The 20,073-nt window shown below is 39.3% G+C and overlaps 1 protein-coding gene across 1 annotated transcript in view; it reads left to right on the forward strand.

Moving 5' to 3' along the window:
- The window catches only part of MYOM2 (myomesin 2), a 107,439-nt gene that overhangs the window by 35,057 nt on the left and 52,309 nt on the right, over positions 1-20,073 (forward strand). Inside the window, exons 10-16 of the mRNA XM_019537497.1 lie at positions 3,336-3,497; positions 5,931-6,072; positions 8,053-8,252; positions 10,320-10,373; positions 12,101-12,228; positions 16,357-16,540; positions 18,025-18,199. Of these exons, the coding sequence (XP_019393042.1) occupies positions 3,336-3,497; positions 5,931-6,072; positions 8,053-8,252; positions 10,320-10,373; positions 12,101-12,228; positions 16,357-16,540; positions 18,025-18,199 (1,045 nt within the window). The remainder of the gene's footprint in view (positions 1-3,335; positions 3,498-5,930; positions 6,073-8,052; positions 8,253-10,319; positions 10,374-12,100; positions 12,229-16,356; positions 16,541-18,024; positions 18,200-20,073) is intronic.

Below are 20,073 nucleotides of genomic sequence, written 5' to 3' on the forward strand. Positions count from 1 at the left end.
GTAGTGGTGGCAGCACTGGGAGGAGCTTGGGACTATGGCCTCCTTTGAGCGCCAGTGCCGCCACATGCCCCGCACAGTCCATGGCAGCTCTGACTACTTGCTTGCAGCGCTCCTGCTGGGAAGAGGCTTGTGCTCCCTGGACATCTGCAAAGATTGAATCAGTTCAGGCTCCGGCTTTGTGAATGTCTGTCCCTGGCCATGGGCACAAAAACCAGACGCTCATATATTTAAACAAATAAGTCACAACCAAGTGGCTTTGTGAAGAGATAAATTCATTAAAGGATGTAGGGTGGTTAGTTATGTACTCCAATCCACAGCTCTAAATTAGCATCCTGGCTAGTAAGCTACTGTCCATTCCATGGGGGAAGTTAGGTGTCTAAGAAAGGATCTAGAAAAACCAGCATACTTACTGAGAAAATAGTGAAGATATCCAGTAGGAAACATTGAAGAAATAGATGTGGCCTAATCTATTCTTCTCAGAGTTTTCGATGCCTGCATACAAGTTACAGGTAGAATTTCATTCAAATATGATAAGAATTCATGTGCTGTATATTATTTCTGTGTATTTTACATCCCACAGATATAAATATCATAGATATTTTTAGAACAAATATCACAGATATTTTTAGAACCAGGGCCACCTCATGAATTTGAACATCAGGAAGGTTAATAATGGATCTAGCAATATCTAACAATGTATAACAATTTTTTAGTTCTTTTTCAGACAAGTCATGAAATTCTGTGTTGATATTTAAATATGCATTTCCTTATTTCTTTATTTCATTATTCAAATGATAAATCACTAAAGACTGGAGATGGATCTCTGTAGTTTACTTCTATTAATTATACACAAGAAAATTACATATTCAAAATTAATAAGACTCAGACTAGCTGCTAGCCAGCAAACTGTAAACTGTAAATATGTAAATCATCTCAATCAAATCTTTTCAAATAGTTTTAAGTTTCTGACAATTTAAAAACTCTGACTTACTTTTAACCAAATTAAGATGCTCAAGGAAACACACTGAAATAATAACTTTGGATATTAGCTCAGCTGGTATCAGAGGTTTTCCTTTAATTAGGAACCTAAATTGTGGAATATTTTGCATTCACTTAGGCTGCAAACAGACGTTACCCTTGTCATGCCAGAAAAAAAATATTGCAGCACAAAATATGGTTGAACAGATGTACTTGTCATGCCCCAAATGCTCCAGAATGTGAGCATGGTGATTCCTATTAATAGTTTGTAGCACTGTACTGTGGCAGCTGCCTATCTGATCCCTGCAGCTAGGGCTGCCCATTCTCTCTAGCTATCCTGGGCAGGGAATTCTAGGGTGTATCTTTCATGCAGGTCCCTGCTTTTTGCTTGTAGACATGCACCTTGGATGGGGGCCAGGCACCCAACAGCACTGTCTTGTTGGATCTGAAGCCCTGGGAGGTGCAGGGGACTGATGCTGTGGGACAATAATTCTGGGCAACATCTGTACCTGACAATCAATTGGATCAGTTCTGCTGGAAAATATTACGGGGCACCTGATTCCATGACAAAAACAATGCCTGTTTATAGCTTTATATTGGTGTCTGGAGAAACCTTATAGAGTCAACAGAGCTTGTGGATCAGATCCTAGTCAACTTCTAAGGTTTCTAAATAGGAATTACATGGAATTTAAGTGCCTAAGAAATAAAGAATGGTCCAAATTGACTCAGGTCAGCAGCTAAAACCTCTTGTTTGCATGGATTCATGAAGGCCTTCACTTGATGTGAAAAGATCCCAAGGCACCTAGATTTGGGCTATCGCATATTCCTACATCATTCCTGCCTAAATTCTGTTGCAATCAAAATGAAGGCTGGGATGCCCATGAATTCCATCTAACTCCTTAGGCAAGGGCATAGTATGCCTAATAACCTTCTCATATGAAGCTCAGTATGACACATGGTGGCAATAGCATAGTGGTAAGAACACTTTTGAAATAGCCCTAGAATACAGCTTTCTGACTTATCTCTGGTGGGATTGATTTGAATTTATATATCTCCCACTTCCCAGGAAAGTGCCTTGGTTACTAAACTATGGGTTAAAAGGGGTTAGGGTACTCTCCATGCCTCCTGTTGAAGATGGTCCACTGGACACCTACAAGTGAATGATTCGTGGAGAAAGAGCAAGCAAATGGAAGCATGACTGTAGCCTTTGACATTTAAAGATGTAACACACTTCCCCCCATTTCTAGTTCACTTGTGTAGTTATAAGTATATTAATTGGCCAAAATGACTAAACTGCAACTTTTGGCACATCTGCTTCAATTTAAGCATCATAATCAGGGATCCTGGTTTGCTCTGATTAACAAAAAAAGTCCCCAAATTTTTGGCCAATGAAAAGTAACCCAAAATCCACATTTTTCCTTGATCAAAATGAAACACCACTATATATATAAATCTATGCATTAGTGGTGTTTCATTTTAATCTTGGAAAAATGTGGATTTGGGGTTACTATTGTTAACCCGAAAATTGGGGATTTTTTTATCAGAGAAAACCAGGATCCCTGATCATGATAATAAATATAGAAAGCCCTCAGACAAATTTGAATGTAAAGCTGCTGCACTAATTATGATAGGTTTGTATAGAAGAGGACTCAAGGAGTTAACAATCAGAAGTATTCTAATCAATTATTTAAAAAAGGGATAGAAAGGAACTCCCTTGACCAGCATAAAATATTCTGCTCATTCCTTTGCTCCAATTTCACTACTCAATCAGTTTAATTAACATTAATCATGGGTCACCACCTCTCACCTGTGAAAAATTCAAATTTAATTTGATTCACTGCTCAGCAGGCATGTCTGGAGGATTTAAAATTTGGTGTATATTTATTGCAGGCTTCAGATTAAACTCAAATCTTGTCTTTACACTTGAAGAAAGAGAAGTTTGACTAATCTGACACTTGACCTGAATAGGCAGAAAAGTTTATAAAATTGGATAGAAGTTACCTATTGCAATCACAACTGTGTATTGTTGGTTTTCATAGCATTGTTTCAAAATGTGGGTTAAAATTCCTTCCTTGTCAACTTGTTAAAATGAGGTTAGAGGGAAATCATTCCTATTTCTGTAGTAGGTACATTATAGCAGAGCAAAAGTGTACACTCATTTAATATTAATTGATTAAATGAATTTGGTGGGACACAGTTAAGTCCTTGTAGTCCTTGTAGATTTTCAGAGCATTAAATCACCATCATGCTGAGCAAAGCTGCAGAAATGGCAGGCCTGATGAGCATAAATGTGTGCTAGGATGAAGATTTCTATTTGCTAGATTATTGAAACATGCCCTTTTGCTATTCCATCCTAGATGTCCTAATAAAAGAATCCAAGTGGACAAATCTGTTCTTTGGAGAAGGCCAGGCAGCACTGTCTTTCACCCATCTGAATAAGGATGATGAAGGTTTATATACCCTGCGTGTGGTTACAAAAGGAGGGGTGAATGAGCATAGAGCATTCCTGTTTGTCAGAGGTATGGTCTTTATTCTTCATTTGAAAACAACTTAGCAAATGCAATAGGATAAAGAATTCACTTAGCAACATAATGGGGATTTTGAGGAAGGAGAAAAAAAAAGGTTCTCTGTCATCCGTGCACCTTCCTCAGCAGCAATCACAGTCTAGTCCTATGGGTAACACCTGTGGGAAAAAGGGAAAAGAAATATTGGTTTGTCAAAAAAATACACATTTCATGGGAGAGACAAAGAAAAAGGAGATGAAGACATTAAAATAGAATAAAGGTAAAAATTTGTCACTAATCACAACTCCCACGGATGTGAATGCAAGCTCCCACGCACATCTGTGGGCATAACCTGCCTCTCCATCTCTTTTGTTTTAAAAATAAGTGCAAGTTTTGCTGCGCAGCTCTTCGACTCTCTTAAGCACTTCAGGTCCAATCCTCATTGACTAAAACTTGGTATAATGCCACTGAAGTCAATGGAGCTAATTAATACATGCTGAGGATCCGGTGAGTTCAGTTTAGAGGCGTACCACAGCTTACATGAAGTCTTCCTCACAGTTTTCTTTCAAACTGTCATAGCACAGCAGGGCGGTAAGTAGACAGGGCCACTATGGAGGGCTGTAGATCCTTCTTGTGGGTTTAGTCACAGACTTCACTGGCCTTATATGTCCTAGGCTGACTATTCAGCCTCTTTGCTGTCACTGAAGACAAACTGCTATGGCTTTGTTTCTAGTTCATTTCCTTAGACAAAACCCTAGCCAATCATGTTGGAGCCCAGTCCTAATATCTCCTTTTAGTGCTCTTGCCTTTGCATTAGGGTGAAATACTATAAGACTCTTCGGCACTTCTCTGTGGTGTTACTTTAGCAGGAACTGGACTCCTTCATGAAGACACAGCATGATTAGCAATGACTCGTGCCAGCTGGTGGATTTTTTTTTTTAATCACTGTACCGTGCTGAAAACATTCAGGGAACAGCCATATTTTAGGCGCAATCTTAAGATGAGGCTTATGTTTGGTGATTGTTTCTCTTAACAATCAAGAGAAACCAAGAAGAGATAAATGCAGGCCACATGCAGTATATGTATAACCCTTTTCTGGCAGACTGAGAACTTCCCCTATTAATAGTCTTTTTCTGGAGTTCTGGGTTCTTCAACATCAATGCTCCCCTGTCTGCATATGGGTATCTCAGTTAAGGAAATTAATTTGGATTATTAGCATCTCAATTAAGAAGTAATCTTAGAAAAGTAGTAGAACTCTATAGACCTAGAAAGCTATTTTTTCCTGTCAACATGTTGTTTTTCATTAAGTCCCACTTTTTGACATGTGAATAACTGAGATCTAGCTTTTTATTGGGCTTTAAAATCAAATAAGGTTGTTAAGCTTTCACCTCTCATAGGAAGTCTGTGGATCTTTGGTGTGTACGGTTCCTCGCACATGTTATACTTAAGAAATGATTAAGCAGTTAATCATGTGTTTAGTAGTTATCTAGCCATACATTAATGCACTTAATGGAATGATACAAGGAATAAACCACAAAATTATTACACAAAATGTGTAATAATTTTATAGCTGGTTCCCATCATGCTATTAATTGACTGTATGGCCAAGCTAATTGTGGCTCCCAACCTCCAAAGTACATGAGAGCCCTGTGCTTCTGAAGCTGAGAGTGTAGATCAACTGATTGATACTCCCAGCTGAGGGGTCATATTGGAGTCAAGAGCTCTTGCACCTCTAAGGTGAGGAGAAGTGATCAGCAGCCACTCCCAGCCTCAGAGAAAGGCTCCTCATTGGAGCCTTTGACTCTGATATGCCTCCTTGGCTGGGAGCAGTGGCAGATTGGGGCTCCCAACCATCAGGGAGCATCTGGAATCAAGCAACCCACTGCACCCTAGCAGCCTGGAATGCCAATCAGCGGATCCAGGGTCCCAGCAGTGGAGGCACACCATGTGATCCTGCAGCTGGAAGCATGAATCAGTTGTGGAAGCACATGGTGCATCCTCATGCTGCAGATCAGCTGATCAGAGCTTCCAGTTGCAGGTATCAGGTTCCCCAGCTTCCTCTGCACCAGCAATATGTCATGTTGGGAACTGATGGATCCCATAATCATGCCTCCTGCATACACATGTGGCATTGTGCCTTGCGTTGTAGGGATTGTACATCAGATCCCATTGAACCTTTAACTTCATGTCTTCCAGGGGCCTCTCTCACATCTCTGTCAGCAGAAAGGTAAACCAGCAAGGTTTTTAAGCCTATCAATCATTACAAGTACGTTATTTCAGTTTAATGTGGTTTAGCCACACTGAAAACACTAGAATCTGACTCACGTAGAGTGGGAATACCATACTGGTGAATTGGACAGTGACTATACTTTACTTTTGCTGTGTTGTAGCTGCTGAGTCTGGGAAGCATCCTACTCAAATCCAATATACTTATTTTTTCCGGTATAGATGCGGATGCATTAGTCATGGGGGCACCAGGAGCTCCAATGGATGTTAAGTGCCATGATGCTAACAGAGATTATGTCATTGTTACCTGGAAACCACCAAATACAGTTGAGGAGAGTCCAGTCTTTGGATATTTTGTTGATAGGTGGGTGTGCATTTGCAATTTATTTTTTGTCTGCAAAAAATATACATATTGAAACAAATCACAGTTTTTATACCTTCCACCCAAATACTTGGACTGTTTGGGGACACTTTAGTCCATGAACAATCCAGAGGAGGCTCAGGACTATTATAATTCTCCAGGAACCATTAAAGGGGTTGGCAACCATTGGAATATAAAAGGGTTCAAGCCACGTCCTCTAATCCATCATGATTCCTTCTAGCAGTGTTTGTTAGCTTGGGGCAAGAGCTAATCCAGACTAGAGAAGACTAAGTGAGCAGTTTAAACCATCATTATAGCTCCTCTCTGTTGGATCTGAATTTTGGCCTGGGTTCTGCTCAGTAGAGGCAACTTGAATCTGCATTTTAGCTTTCCCCTTCTGCATTGCTTGCTTCTTACAAATGTATCCAAGGGTCTGGTGAGAGAACACATTTATACTAAAGTAATTTATATCAGTTTTGTTTCCCACTGTAATTTATACTAGGATTTGAAGAAGACAGATAAGTAGGTTAACTGCATGAGGTAGACTCTATTTCAGTGCCTCACCAGTGGGTGGTGAGCGAGCAACTATTAGCCTACATTCTTTAAGCCAAAGGCTAACTAGTATTTGCTGAGGACATGAGACACCTAATACTAGTGTAACATACACTAGTGTCATTTTACCTCTGATTTTCCCTGGGGTAATTCTACACTGGATCGGAGCGAATTACAGTGGTACAGGGCTGTACATGTGTGCCTGATCCTTTTTTTAGAAAGGTAATAAACAACTATATTGATGTAAATTCATCATATCTAGATCCTGAGAATCTGAACCTTAATATTAAAAAATGGCAATTTACTAGATACAAAATATTACTGATATAATTTCAATATATTTGGTGCTCTATATTAAACTTAGTAGTTACTCATTTTTGCAATACATTTTTACCTATTTCTGCACTGTGCTATTTGTATGTCAGATACCTTTGTTTTTTCTTGGAGATAGTCTTGAACCACTTTTAAAGGGTTATCACTGGGGAAGAAATTATTCTGCCTCTGAGGACTCAACAATATATGTGTATTATTTAAGCCCATTTAAATGCTCAGAATAAAGCATGGCATTTAAATGGTATGTAGATCATGGATGAATTAGTGTACTGCTCCTTTTGTAGTGTTGTTATTACTTGGATTATTGTAGCGCTGAAATGTTCTAGTTATGAGGTAGATGCTGTACAGAACAAAAAGACATCTCCTACCCCAAAGATCTTAAGTCATTGTATAAGACAGGAGACGACAGATGGATACATATAGGCAGATTGGGGTGGTGGGGGGCGGCAAAGAAGAAAACAATGAGATTAATATTGGCTAACATTACCAGCAGTGTAAGCATCACAGAAAGTAGCAACTGGGAAGAAAGTTTCAAAGAGGATAATGAAACTCTAGCTGTTGTTTATGGGAGCTTTTCCCAAATGTGAGGGGCAGCCTGGGAAAAACCACAAGTAGGTAATGGCGATCATCATCACCTTGTCAGAGGTGGGAACTGAATAATGAATAAGAATCCAGAGAGAGGTGAATAAGACCTGACTGGTAGGATGAGAATAGGCTATTCAGGGTCCCAAAAATGAACACAAGTATTGTGATGCAAGAGAGAACAGAGAGCTAAGGAAGAGAGAAAAGTGACAAGGTCAAAACAACGTACCAAGAACACAATCTTTGCGGTAGTATTCTGAATGGATATGAGTAGGGCTAGACTGAATTTGGAAAGGTCAGAGAAAATGAAGTATAACAGAACTATATTTCTTAGTTAATATTGTGGGCTAAACCCATACCTGGTATCAGTCAGCGGGCTTCCTAAAAGTCAGTGAGGGATGACTCATTCATGTCAGCTGTGGATCTAAGCCTCTGTATGGATGTAAGCCTGGTACGTACTAATTGCGTAAGTTTATTTTGGAATGCTGATCAATGATTTTATTTTCTGTTTCAAAGGTGTGAAGTGGGCACTGAAAACTGGGTGCAGTGCAATGATGCTCCAGTCAAAATCTGCAAATATCCTGTAACCGGCTTGCTTGAGGGACGGTCTTACATGTTCCGTGTGAGAGCTGTGAACAAAGCGGGTATCAGCAGGCATTCGAGAGTCTCTGACCCAGTTGCAGCTCTTGATCCTGTTGACCTGGACAGGTTACAAAGTGAGTACTGTGAGCACTAAGAAGTATTTCTGTATTTACCATTTAAATTTTAAGGAAAGGTTTTGTTTCTGGGCAATACTTATCTCTTTGTTTTGAACCTCTCCTTTACCTACATTATTTTCTTGTGTGGGCCCTCTTACTAATTATAAGACAGAGATGCCCATAATGGCAAAAAGATCCATATTAGGTACTTGTCAGGAGTTGAATGGTTCCAGTTCATTTACATTCATATTTGCAGGATAATTCAGTATCTAAGAAATATGCACAACTACAATGGATAGCATTAATAAAGAAAACAAAATGAAGTAGCAACTTAGGAGCTCCACTTACTGACTTTCCATAGACTTCATTCTCTTAGCTACTAAAGACACTTTTGAAAATATTATCCAGTATATCTATATTCGCTGAATAGAAAATACTTGTTGTTTGAATTCACAGGCAATACAAGTCTGTCTTCTTCCTCAGGCTGTCATTTCTAGGATATCCCTCTCTTCCCCCACATTGGGCACCCCTGATAAAATAACTTCAAATTTACAGGCAGATGGGTAGGATCTCTAGTACTGCTCAAAGTATTGACTATTGTAGTCTGTCACAAGGGAGGGTAGTTTAGATGGACATTCCTTTCAGCTCAGATTTCGTTCTGTTCAAAAGGCCAACACAAAGGCTATGTGTTTCTAATGCCAAATGTATATTATTTTGCACTGGCCTTCTGCATAGGTATCATAGTCACTTCTCTCCTGTAAACACTGAGTTGCCACTGCCATTTCATGGTAGTCCTCAACCCCAAATTTCAACTGATAACATAATGCCTTACTACTATGCCAGAGAACATCAATTAACAATAAAATTCTAGGACGTTTTAGTTATCCTTTAAACATACTCTCACCATTACTTTTCATGTGACTAATTCAATGCGAGTCAGGGTGAAGTTACATGTTATACTTAGGCCATACGAAAGCTGTGGAATAATAAGTGGTGCTAGAGTTACAATGGTCTGTACAATGGTCTGTGGGTTAATACTGTTTCTTGCCTGCACGGCTCTGACTTGCCAGTATAGGGCTGGAGAGCAGGGGTCTGGCTAAGGGGCCAGGACAGCTGGGCTCTACCTCTGTTTTGGGTGGGTAAGGACAGCTGGAAGTGGTGCATCCTGGGATACTGAAGTCTGAAAGTTGCTCTTTTTATCTCCCTGAAGTGGACTGAAGTTGCCCTAACATGAACGAGGTAGCACAGACCAGAGTTAACCCTTGCATGAAGTAGCATAACTTTGAGAAGCTCAGAGGGCACTTAGCACAAGTTACGAACGCTCATGTTAAGTGCCCTTAGATCAGGGGTGGACAAAATATAACCCGTGAGCTGAAACTGGCCCACTAATTGATTGGATCTGGCTCACAGGTGGGTGCCTGCCAATTGACCGTACCCAGCCTGGCTGTCCTTGTAGCACTCCTCATGGGACTCAGCCCTGCCTTCACCTACTGGTTAGTCCCAGCCCACCATGCTGGCCACCATGCACAACTTCCTAGTGGAGCTTCTGCTGCCATGCTGCAGCCACCTGGGTTACTGCTGAGCTCCCTCAATCTGCAGACCCTGGCCCTAGCCCCGACCAGCATGCACAACTTTCCAGTGAGGCTGCTGTTGCCACTGCTGCAGCCACCTGGGTTACTGCTGAACCTCTTCAACCTCCAGCAGCTCCTCCTTCTCTTCCTCTTGCCCCTGCTGTTCTGCTCTGGGCAGCAGGTAGGGCAGGGAAGTGGTGGTGGGTATTAATGTGTTAAAATGATATCTTCCAAAATATTTTATATGCATGACTCTCGACAGCTCACCAAAATTCGTTAAGTGGCCCTCCAGCCAAATTAATTACCCACCCCTGCCTTTGATGGTCCAGGTGTAAAGTGTAACTTTCCTAACAGTGACAGAATCAATATGCTATAATGAAGTTATAATACAAAAACTGAGATAGTGGACACAGTTACTCAGTGGTCTTCACTGTTGACAAAAATAAGCTTCAAAATCTGTAAATACACTAAAGTAATCCAGAAACTAATTATAAATTCATATTTTCATCTACAGCTATTCACGTGGATGAAGGCAGACGTATTATTATCTCTCAGGATGAACTTGAAGGCATGTAGCTCTTCCATGATTTCTTTTGTTTACATCCAAGAAATTTTAGAATATAATCAGTAACATAAGAGTTTGCAAAAAATCTATGTAGTGAACGAGTGTTTTGTAACTATAAAATAAAGCAGGCATCCTACCTCACAAGCCACAGATAACATCAATTAATGCAAGAGTCTGAGGGGTAGGACAAGGTCATGTTCTTGATTGTGTAGTATTACGATAAAAATGATGTCAGATTTGGAATTCTAAAGGGTGAACATTTAGCATACATTATTGGGACTTAACCCTGTGAAGTCTACTTGAAACTTTTTTTTCCTATTCCCATTAATTATGCTGAAAATAGCTTTTTTTAGTACTTAAAATAATTTATTTACTATACTTCAGCAGATCTGTCTTAAACTCAACAAATTGATGTGCTTTCGCAAAGAACAAAGACACATTTGTAGGGGATAAAAATAAAAATTCATTAAAAAGGATAGTAAGTGATGTAAATTATTGCATACAGACTTCCAAGTTGCTTTTAAAACCTGCTTATATTTAGAAAAAGAAGTGTCATAGAAGACAAACTAACTCCCAATGTACTTATTTTCAGCCTGGATTTTTACTTGTAGTTCTAATGTCTTTGTGAATAAATTGTTATATTTTCTCCTTCTTTGACTTATATTGTCATGTGGAAAAGACATTTTCTATTTTTATAGATGAAATTCTAAGCATTTATTGGATATGTGCAGAGTGTTGCACTGTAAAAAAAAAAAAATGCCCAAAATCCCTTAAAATCCCTCTCACACTACTACATTTTGAGCTGCAAGAACAGGATATTTATGGATATCTCCCAAATTGCCATTGCTGAACTGTTGCCAGGCGACACTTTATTCAGAGATAAATGAATATGCTGGAAGCTGTCATTTATAGGCTTGAATCACCTTTTGCCTGTACCACGTTTTCAATGTCCATTCAACCAACAGAACATGGCCTCTGCTGTGGCACAGAGTGGCAATAAATTGCCCTATTTGGGCAGATTAAGATTCCCTCAATTTGGCTTATCATCACATTCCTTGCAGGGTTTGGGTGAGAATAGAGAGGGGTATGTGGGCAGACAAGTGCTGCACTCCAACTAATCTCCAGCTGACATAGTCGCTTGAGAAAGTAGGAACAAAGGTGGCTGTATGATACATTTGCATGTCTCTGATTCTGTAGGGCAGATCTAAATTATATTGGCTTGTAACACCATCCATATTAGAGAAGCTATTTTTAGTATGTTTTTTTTCCTCCTGTACACTTAACTTTAAACTCCTTTTCTATTTAAACTTACTGTCCTTCTGGAATTTTTATGGTTCAGTTTTCGATACTGACTCTTGGACTTACGTCTTTGATCAAGCATCTCTTATTTGCATACAGCAAGTGGCTTTATCAAGGCATTTTGCACAGCTGATTAAAGTAATTCAAATATGATCAAAGAAAAATCATGTGAGACAAATGCACAGAGATAGAAAGTTTTCTGTTGAATATTTTATTTCAGCAGTGAAAATAAATAGCCCACTTTTAATTTGCATACTTAGTTCCTTAAAATAGACATGAAACAAGCTGGTAAAATGTAAAGCTGATATTTTAGCCTTTAGTAGCTTTGAAATGCGTTGTAGGGTGGGAGTTCAGAAAGATGAGCTGTAGCATAAGTGCTGACCTGGGTGTTAATCTGCTGTTTAACACTTGTAAGTTTATTACTTCTCCAGGCGATGTTCATATTCCAGGACCTCCTACCAATGTACATGCTTCAGAAACCAGCAAAACATATGTTGTACTCAGCTGGGATCCACCTGTTCCCCGTGGCAAAGAGCCACTGATGTATTTCATTGAGAAGGTACGGTACTGTACTGTTGCGTTCAGCTGTAAGGCTTTTCATTGCCACATACGATTAAATTCAAATAATTTTCAATGCCACAGAACTAACAATAAAACTAGCTCTCACTGAGGTCTCACAGGGCCTCACACTGGCACCTTAGAGAAGGCATGGATAATCAAATATCTTATTACATGATTTAATGAGTGTTGAAATTCAAGATGCAGAGAAAAAAAATGCTATTTACTTACTATTGCCTAAAAAGAGAACAAAAGTACCAGTACAGTGTAGTAGTTTAATGGAAAGCTTATCTCTCAAAGTTGCTTTGACTCTTTGCAACTTGCCTTTAATAAGAAGGAACTTATGGTTTCTTTGCCTTTGAAGCAGACCCAGGAGTAAACTGTGACCCATAACTGGGTCTCTTCTCCCTACTTTCTCCATGAAAACAGTAAATTATGCCAGCTCTTCACATGGAACAACTGTCTGTCTCTTCTGCAGTGATAGTCATGGATGGATGTTGGAGAGGAGACCAAGCTCTGCCAACTCTGTTACTTTTTATAAACTACTACCAACTGCCTGCCTACCTGTACAGAAAGCTACAATTTTCCTTCATGCTCTGTTTCACCTGACCTGACTGGCCTGAACAAGGAGGGAGGCTGAGCTGTCTTTCAACACCAGTCTCTCCCACTTCTGCTCTGTGCTGCAGAGCCCCTCCGAGGGAGACTCAAGTTCAGCCTGACTTCTCCCCTACAAATGCATTCTTGTTCAGTTCTGCTATCTTCCTAGATAAACTTCTCAGTTTCTCTAACTTAAATGATTCCCAGGCTCACAATTCCAACCATACTTTTACTATTTTTGACTCATTCCTCGAATCCTCTCCTTCCCGCCTCCCCAGTTTCATTCTTACCAAGATTTCACTGCTCTTTCTTAATTTGGTTTCTTTTTTCTTCCCCATCTTTCAGCTTTTTCCTCTTTCCTTTCTTTCACAGATTCAGTTTTTCTCTCTTCAAACTACTCCACTTGCCTCAGTGATGACCCATTTCCCAGTCACCTTCCACCCACTCTTTCCTCCTCCCTTACTCTTCTCCTTAACCTCTCATTCTCTTCTGCTTCTTTCCACCACATCATAAAAATACACTTTAGACAATCATCTCTAAAAGAAAAAAAAACAAAAAACTCATTGTTGACTCCATTTGCCTATCCAGCTAGTGCCCCAGCTCACTGTCATCTTTCATCTCTAAGTTCATTGAATGTATTATTGATATTTTTTCTCTAAAATTCCTTCCATCATAAACCTTTCGCATTCTAGACTCAGCCCATCAGATTTAATTAAAATAGCTGTTACAAACATCACTAATGATATTTTGTTAGTTAAAGCTCAGAACTAATGACGCTACTCATAATCTTTGATCTATCATGAGCCATTGGCACCACCAGCTCTTCTTGAAATCTTCTTCATTGCCTTCCAAGCTTTCTTGAAGTTCTTCTACTTCCCTGGTACTCCAGTGTGTCTACAGGTGCATGTGGGAGTTTCAAATGTGAGGGCAAATTTTGACTTGTATTCTATCTTAATCTACTTATCTCCTTTTCATTTGTGTGTGTAGTTCAGCTGCCCTCCAACTTTCTGTAGGGATTCCTCAAAGTTCCTTGCTCTCATCAGGGGGAACAAATTCAACTACCATTCTGTGTTGTCAATACAGAGATTTCCAGGTTTCTGTCTTGTTTTCTATACTAAAATATTAGGTTATCTTTCAGACTTCTCAATGTTTATCTGTCAATTTAAGTTTAACACAAAGTGAGCTCTTAACCTTTCCCTGATACCTCCTTTCTCAGATCACTGTGGACAACCCAACTCACCCCAAGTACTCACATTTAGATTACGTATTTGTTATGGAATTCTCAATTCCCACGTGTGATCAGTTTCTATCATTCACTTATTCAATTGTCAAGCTTTCTTTGATGCTCTTCCACATACCCAACAGAAGCCTCCCCCGTGGTATCCTCCTCTACCAGACTCCTTAACACATTCCTTTTCTAGGTTTCCTACAAAGATCTTTACATCTAAGCTACAGATGTGCTCAGATCCCACTGCCTTTTATGCAGACCAGTGCAGTCTTGAACTCTTCTTTCTGTTAGTGCAGTCATCTGTTGTTGCTTGACTTGCACTTAGATTGAAAGCACTTAGAGTCAAGGCCCCTCTGTGTCTTCTGTCTTGCTACACTGCATGTTTCATTATTTGTGCTCCACTGTGTAACTGTAATGCACATAAATTGTAATAATAATAATAATCCCTCTGTGCTGAAATGTATCCTGGATCAGAGTCTGACATCAATTGTGCACTTGAAATTTTTGATATCCACAGGGTTTACTTAAGAAGCTCTTCATAGTTCCAGTCACAACATATCCATATAAAGAGAAGGCAGTGGCAATAACAAACACTTGATTCATTAAATAAAAAAAAGTACAAAAGGAAAATGATCACAAGAATTCTAAAGCTATAATTTCTTTATACAAATGAATGTTAAACCCTGCAAATCTTGACTTGTATGAGTAATGTTTACCTGTATGAACAGTTGGCTTAATTCAAATGTGAACCACAAGGCAGGGCAATATGTGCTCTCCAGGTACTCTGGGTTATGATTAAACAGAGAGGTTTAAAACTCTAAAATATATTAGAAATGCATTGAGATGTTAAATTATAACTAAATATAAACCAGTGAATTGATTCTTGTTTCTGTCACATTAAAGCACCCACAATTAATTTGCTTCAAGTCAAGGCTCAGTACCACAATATAAAATATGCAAAAAACATGCTATTTTACATATTTCCCATCTTTTTTCATTAAAGAAGAAAATGAATGTTACTTCTGCTGCTGCTGCTTCTTTCTTTTGTTTCCAAGAGCAATGTTTCAGCTTAGCATCTATCAAAGGGATTTCAAAATATGGATTTTAGATGTTTTACCTTTGTATTATTTATTTGTGGAAACGCCTGTTACATCTAAGCTGCTAACAAAGCAGCCAAAAAAGACTATTCTTTCTCTAAGGAATTCACAGTCTGAACCTATAAATACTCGGCTCATATAATTCATATAAAATTCTGTGACTGCACTGTTTATGCAATTGTCTTTGTATGTCCTAAGACACTTTTGCTCAAGCTGTCTACTGGACAATTCAGCCATCCTAAGGTTACTGAAATAAACTGTGGCTTTTTTCTGGGTCAGCTGCTTATTTGGGGTAACTAATGTGCAGAATAGTTCTCTTGGAGCATTGGTTTTCCAGATCTTTCACTATGCTTTCTGCCATATACACTAAAGCCAGTGTCTAGCTCAGTATAAATTACAAACTGCTTTGTTCATTTTACGTGTGTAGAGGAAATGGGGGCCCTAAATTGAAGCAGTCAGGTGTCTGCTACTGCACAGTAAGTAATCTCAAGTAACTTAGTTACCTGCATTTTCAGGTAGCAAAATTTACTCACGATTAGAGCCCATTTCTGCACAATAAGCATCTGCATGTGTAGATGTGGACACTTACTGCACAGTAACTAGTGCAGTAAAGCATCTTGTGTATTCATGCCAATATGTCTGCTTTGAAAGGTGTAGAATGAAGAAAAAAAAATCTTTGTAGTAAGTAACTGAGTAGCAACAGCTAAGGAACAGAGCCTGTTCTTTGTTCTGCTCCCTGTGAGTCATATGCAGATTGTATTTTCCCTTTTGCTCATTATGATCTAAACTATTTTTACCATATTTCTTGCATATAATGCACACTGCAATTTTCACCGTCTGATTTATGGAATGTGTTGTAAGTTAGAAAATCTTGTACTTTATCCACTATCACAAGGGAGTCAAAAAAGATACTGTATCTCTTTGGCATCATGTCTTCTAATGTTCCCATGTGATTATGTGCCTGTACAGATGGCACAATCTAGCCCTTAATTAAAGAGCTACTTTTACTTAATATAAAAATCTAGATGGATACATGGACACACATAGACAGTCATATAGATCTCCTCTGTAGAGCAGTTACCAGTAGGAGCAGTGAGGATTTGTATGCATGGGTATCGGGCGTTCTAAAATTATTCTCCTTCATGAACCCATTTGGTATGCTCAATTTTTAACAATTATAAAGTAATCATCACTTTTATTTTTATAGTCCATGGTTGGCAGTGGAAGCTGGCAGAGGGTCAATGCTCAGGTGGCAGTGAAATCTCCTCGCTATGCAGTGTTTGACCTTATAGAAGGAAAATCGTATGTATTTCGAGTCTTGTCAGCAAACAAACATGGCATTAGTGACCCATCTGAAATAACACCACCTATTCAAGCACAGGATACCACTGGTAAGAGAATTTATGAAATGCTGTTGATGATTTTAAAATGACAAATAAACAAACTCTTTATAAATTCAGAAGCATGCATGGCAATCCAATTCAGTTTTATAAAAATATGTATTTTAACCATCATACAAGGGATCAGGTAAGAAAACTGTGCCACACTTTTGTATAATTAATATTCAGGATTCTCCATCACTAGCATTTTTTTTTCGGTGAGAAATGGAAGTGTTAAAAAGTTACATTGATTTCAGTTAGTCCTTCTTCAGCAGCACTTCATTAATGTGACTATTCACAAAAGGAAGACTAGATGTTCTGTCCACACTCTACTTTTGGATAATTATATTATCTAACTCAGGGAATTATAAGCTACCTACATTTTCCTATAGTTCAGTTAGATAATATAGCCTTCATTTCTCTTTCTAATAACCCCTGTTGTGAATTCTGGCTCATGTACAATTCCCATTGCATTGATGTTGTTGCATTTCAGTGATAGCGAAAGTATGGCTGCACATATAGTGGTAAATTTCAAAATTCACCTAAACTGTATACCTGAAGCCCACCCTTAAACTTATCAGAACAAAAAATTAGGATGTGATTATTTTTCCTCCAAGCATTGGTGACAAATAAACATTTATCAGATATTACTAGTTGCTACTTACGGTGATTGTAGGTAGGAATGGGCGCTTATTTCTAAAAACAGAAATATTTGGAAAATTTCCGGTGCTAGAAATCTTTCTAGGAAAAGAAGTACATAGGCATTATAGCTTGCAACCACCTCCTCTCCCATTCTTCCTATGCCGCCTTCAGACTGGGGTGATTCTGGTCTGGGGAAGGTGTGGCTACTCCACTCCCCCCAGTCTCCAGTGGGGATGCATTGCTTTGTCCCACTGGCTGTCATCTGCCTGTAACAGCTGCTCATCTTGAAGGGTAGGGATGGCTGTGTGGCCCCAGGTAGTATGAGACAATGGGTGGTAGGCTTGTGCAAAGCAGCAAGTATTTGCTTTGGATTTGGATTCAGCTGATTCGAAGGGACAGTGATTCGACTGGGAGATTCGAATCACTGTCCTGATTTGATTTGGCCAAATAAGATCTGAAGATTTGGCGCCACTTAGGAGAGTTGGCCATAGACTAAACAGGCAGCAGTTCTCACCACACTGGGCACAGCTGCCTCCAGCTGGTAAGTCTTTTGTGTTGAGCGGAGGTAGGTATTCTGTTGCATCCATTTGGGAGTTCTTCTGTATTTAACTAGGTTAACTTAAGCATTTGCTTAAAAACAATAGAGATATGCAATCAAGACTAACCAGTTATATGGATTAGAGGAAAGGAAGCATGCCATTATATCACCTAATGATATTAAGAAAAATGTCAGAGCTAGAGAGATCTAAATAGTTTAAATTATATAATGCTGTACCCAGATTAATTTAGTTACTGCCTGCTTATGTATCAGTGTCTTTAAATGCAACAAATATATATGTCTTTCTTTTGCATAGCTCTCCCATCTGCTCCTGGTCGTGTAGTAGGCACAAGAAATACAAGAACATCAGTTGTTGTACAGTGGGATAAGCCAAAACATGGAGAAGATTTATTTGGCTACTACATTGACTATTCTGTGGTGGGATCAAACCATTGGGAATCTAGTAATCATAAACCTATTAAATATAATAGGTACTGATAATACCTCTCTGTTTCTACATATTTTGAAGTCTATTGAATGTTAATATACAGGCCTCTTTAAGGCTACCTTGAAAGATATTTGAATGAATGATTTTCATAGGTTTTGATTAACTATAAGCTTAACACTATCTTCTTTTTACCTGGGTTGTTCAACTCTTCACATACCCTTTTTATGATAGTTATTTCTGACAATCAATAGCCAAATTCTCCAAATGGGCTGTTTTGATTAGAATCACTCAACAAATGCAGCTTGTGCATGTCATTTGTATACTCCTGTACCTAGTCATACTAGCATACTGTATGTTGTGAATTACGTATTAATTTATAAGATGTTATATTTTAAAGATGTTATATTTTTCCAAATCCTTTGATCAAATTATCCAAGAGTGATATGATAAAAAGGATTATTTTTTGATTATGTGTTTGTAGAAACTGGACCACATATCAGTAAGGGCATACCCACATCCTACAGTATCCTGTAATGTCACAGCTACTAGATATAGCAACTCCTACCATAATTGAGACTACATTGTGCTAGCCACAGTACAGAAGTGTATGTTAAGATAATATTAGCATTGAAGTGTTCAGAAACATGAAATTATTATTATGGTGTAATTTGGGCTGAATTTTGCATTGTTGTAAATTAACTTGGTTATAAACTAACTTTCTGTGGTAAGAGCTACTCTAGTATGTGATCACTATATGGTAAAGAAGACAGTTTACGTTGAGCAAATGGCTACCCAGGAATGAACTACCCAGCGGAAGGGTTCTTAACCTATGGCTCCTGGGCCAGATCTGACTGGAAGAACCATTTGATCTAGACTGTGAGGCTGTAGCTTTGGTGGCATCCAACATTGGGGGCTTTGCCATGCCCCAGTAAAGTGTCCAGGCTACTGAGTGGTGAGGAACTTTCCCACCCCAGGCCACAGCCAGGCAGTGGAGAGAAGTAGTGGCAGCTCCATCCTAGCAACAGCCCACCTAGGATCCAGCACACTGCTGGGAAACTTTGCTGACTGTTGGCCTAGGGAATGGACATGCAATTTGTTACATAATCCTTTTTCCATGCAGTTAAGGGGCAACTTTATCCTAGATTTGAGTGATTTAATGTGTTGAGTATCTTCTCCACTTTTACTATGAAATAAAATCAATTTTCAATGAAGTAAATGTGTTGTGTGCACAGGCTGAAAAATGTGAGGGAAAACAGGGGGACAGGGTGGAGTACCTTAGACCACACAGCAGGTTAGTGCCAGTTATACCATCCATAGTTCCTAAATTTCAGCACAATGACTCTTTCACTATACTCTGCTGTGCCATACTTAAACTTATTATTTTTAATAGGGTATATTGTACCTAGGAAAACACACAAGGGGCACATGTACACAAGATGTTTACTGTGGAGTTGCCTAATTAGCTCAGCAATAAAATGCCAAAGTCTATACATGCTGCCCTATTAGGCTGCCGTAAGCTAATAAATGCTGCTGTAAGATAGTACTGCCCAACAGAATTACTATCCTAAAGCAGCATCATTTAGTGTGCTGCAACACATGTGTAGATGCCGATGGGGCTGGCTGGGGCACAAGAGTGCTACAATGCGGAGGTTACCTGCCATCTAGCCTGCATTGGATCACCTTTGTGCCCCACCTAGCCCCTCTGCAGCCTGTTGAGCTGGGTTGGAGCATCTCTGGACTGGCATCCCTGGACAGCTCTGGACAGCCCTGGACATCTCTGGGGCCCTCTGCCTGCTGGGGCTGCTCCACCCTGGCTCAACATGCTGCAGTCCTGGGCAATGTGTAAATACTATGCCCAGGAGCAATAAACTCCAGCACAAACTGACCTGGAGTTTATTTAGTTGAATTAATTTCATG

This window comes from Crocodylus porosus, unplaced genomic scaffold (genome assembly GCF_001723895.1).
Source record: "Crocodylus porosus isolate Cpor-Errol unplaced genomic scaffold, CroPor_comp1, whole genome shotgun sequence".
NCBI lineage: Eukaryota > Metazoa > Chordata > Crocodylia > Crocodylidae > Crocodylus > Crocodylus porosus.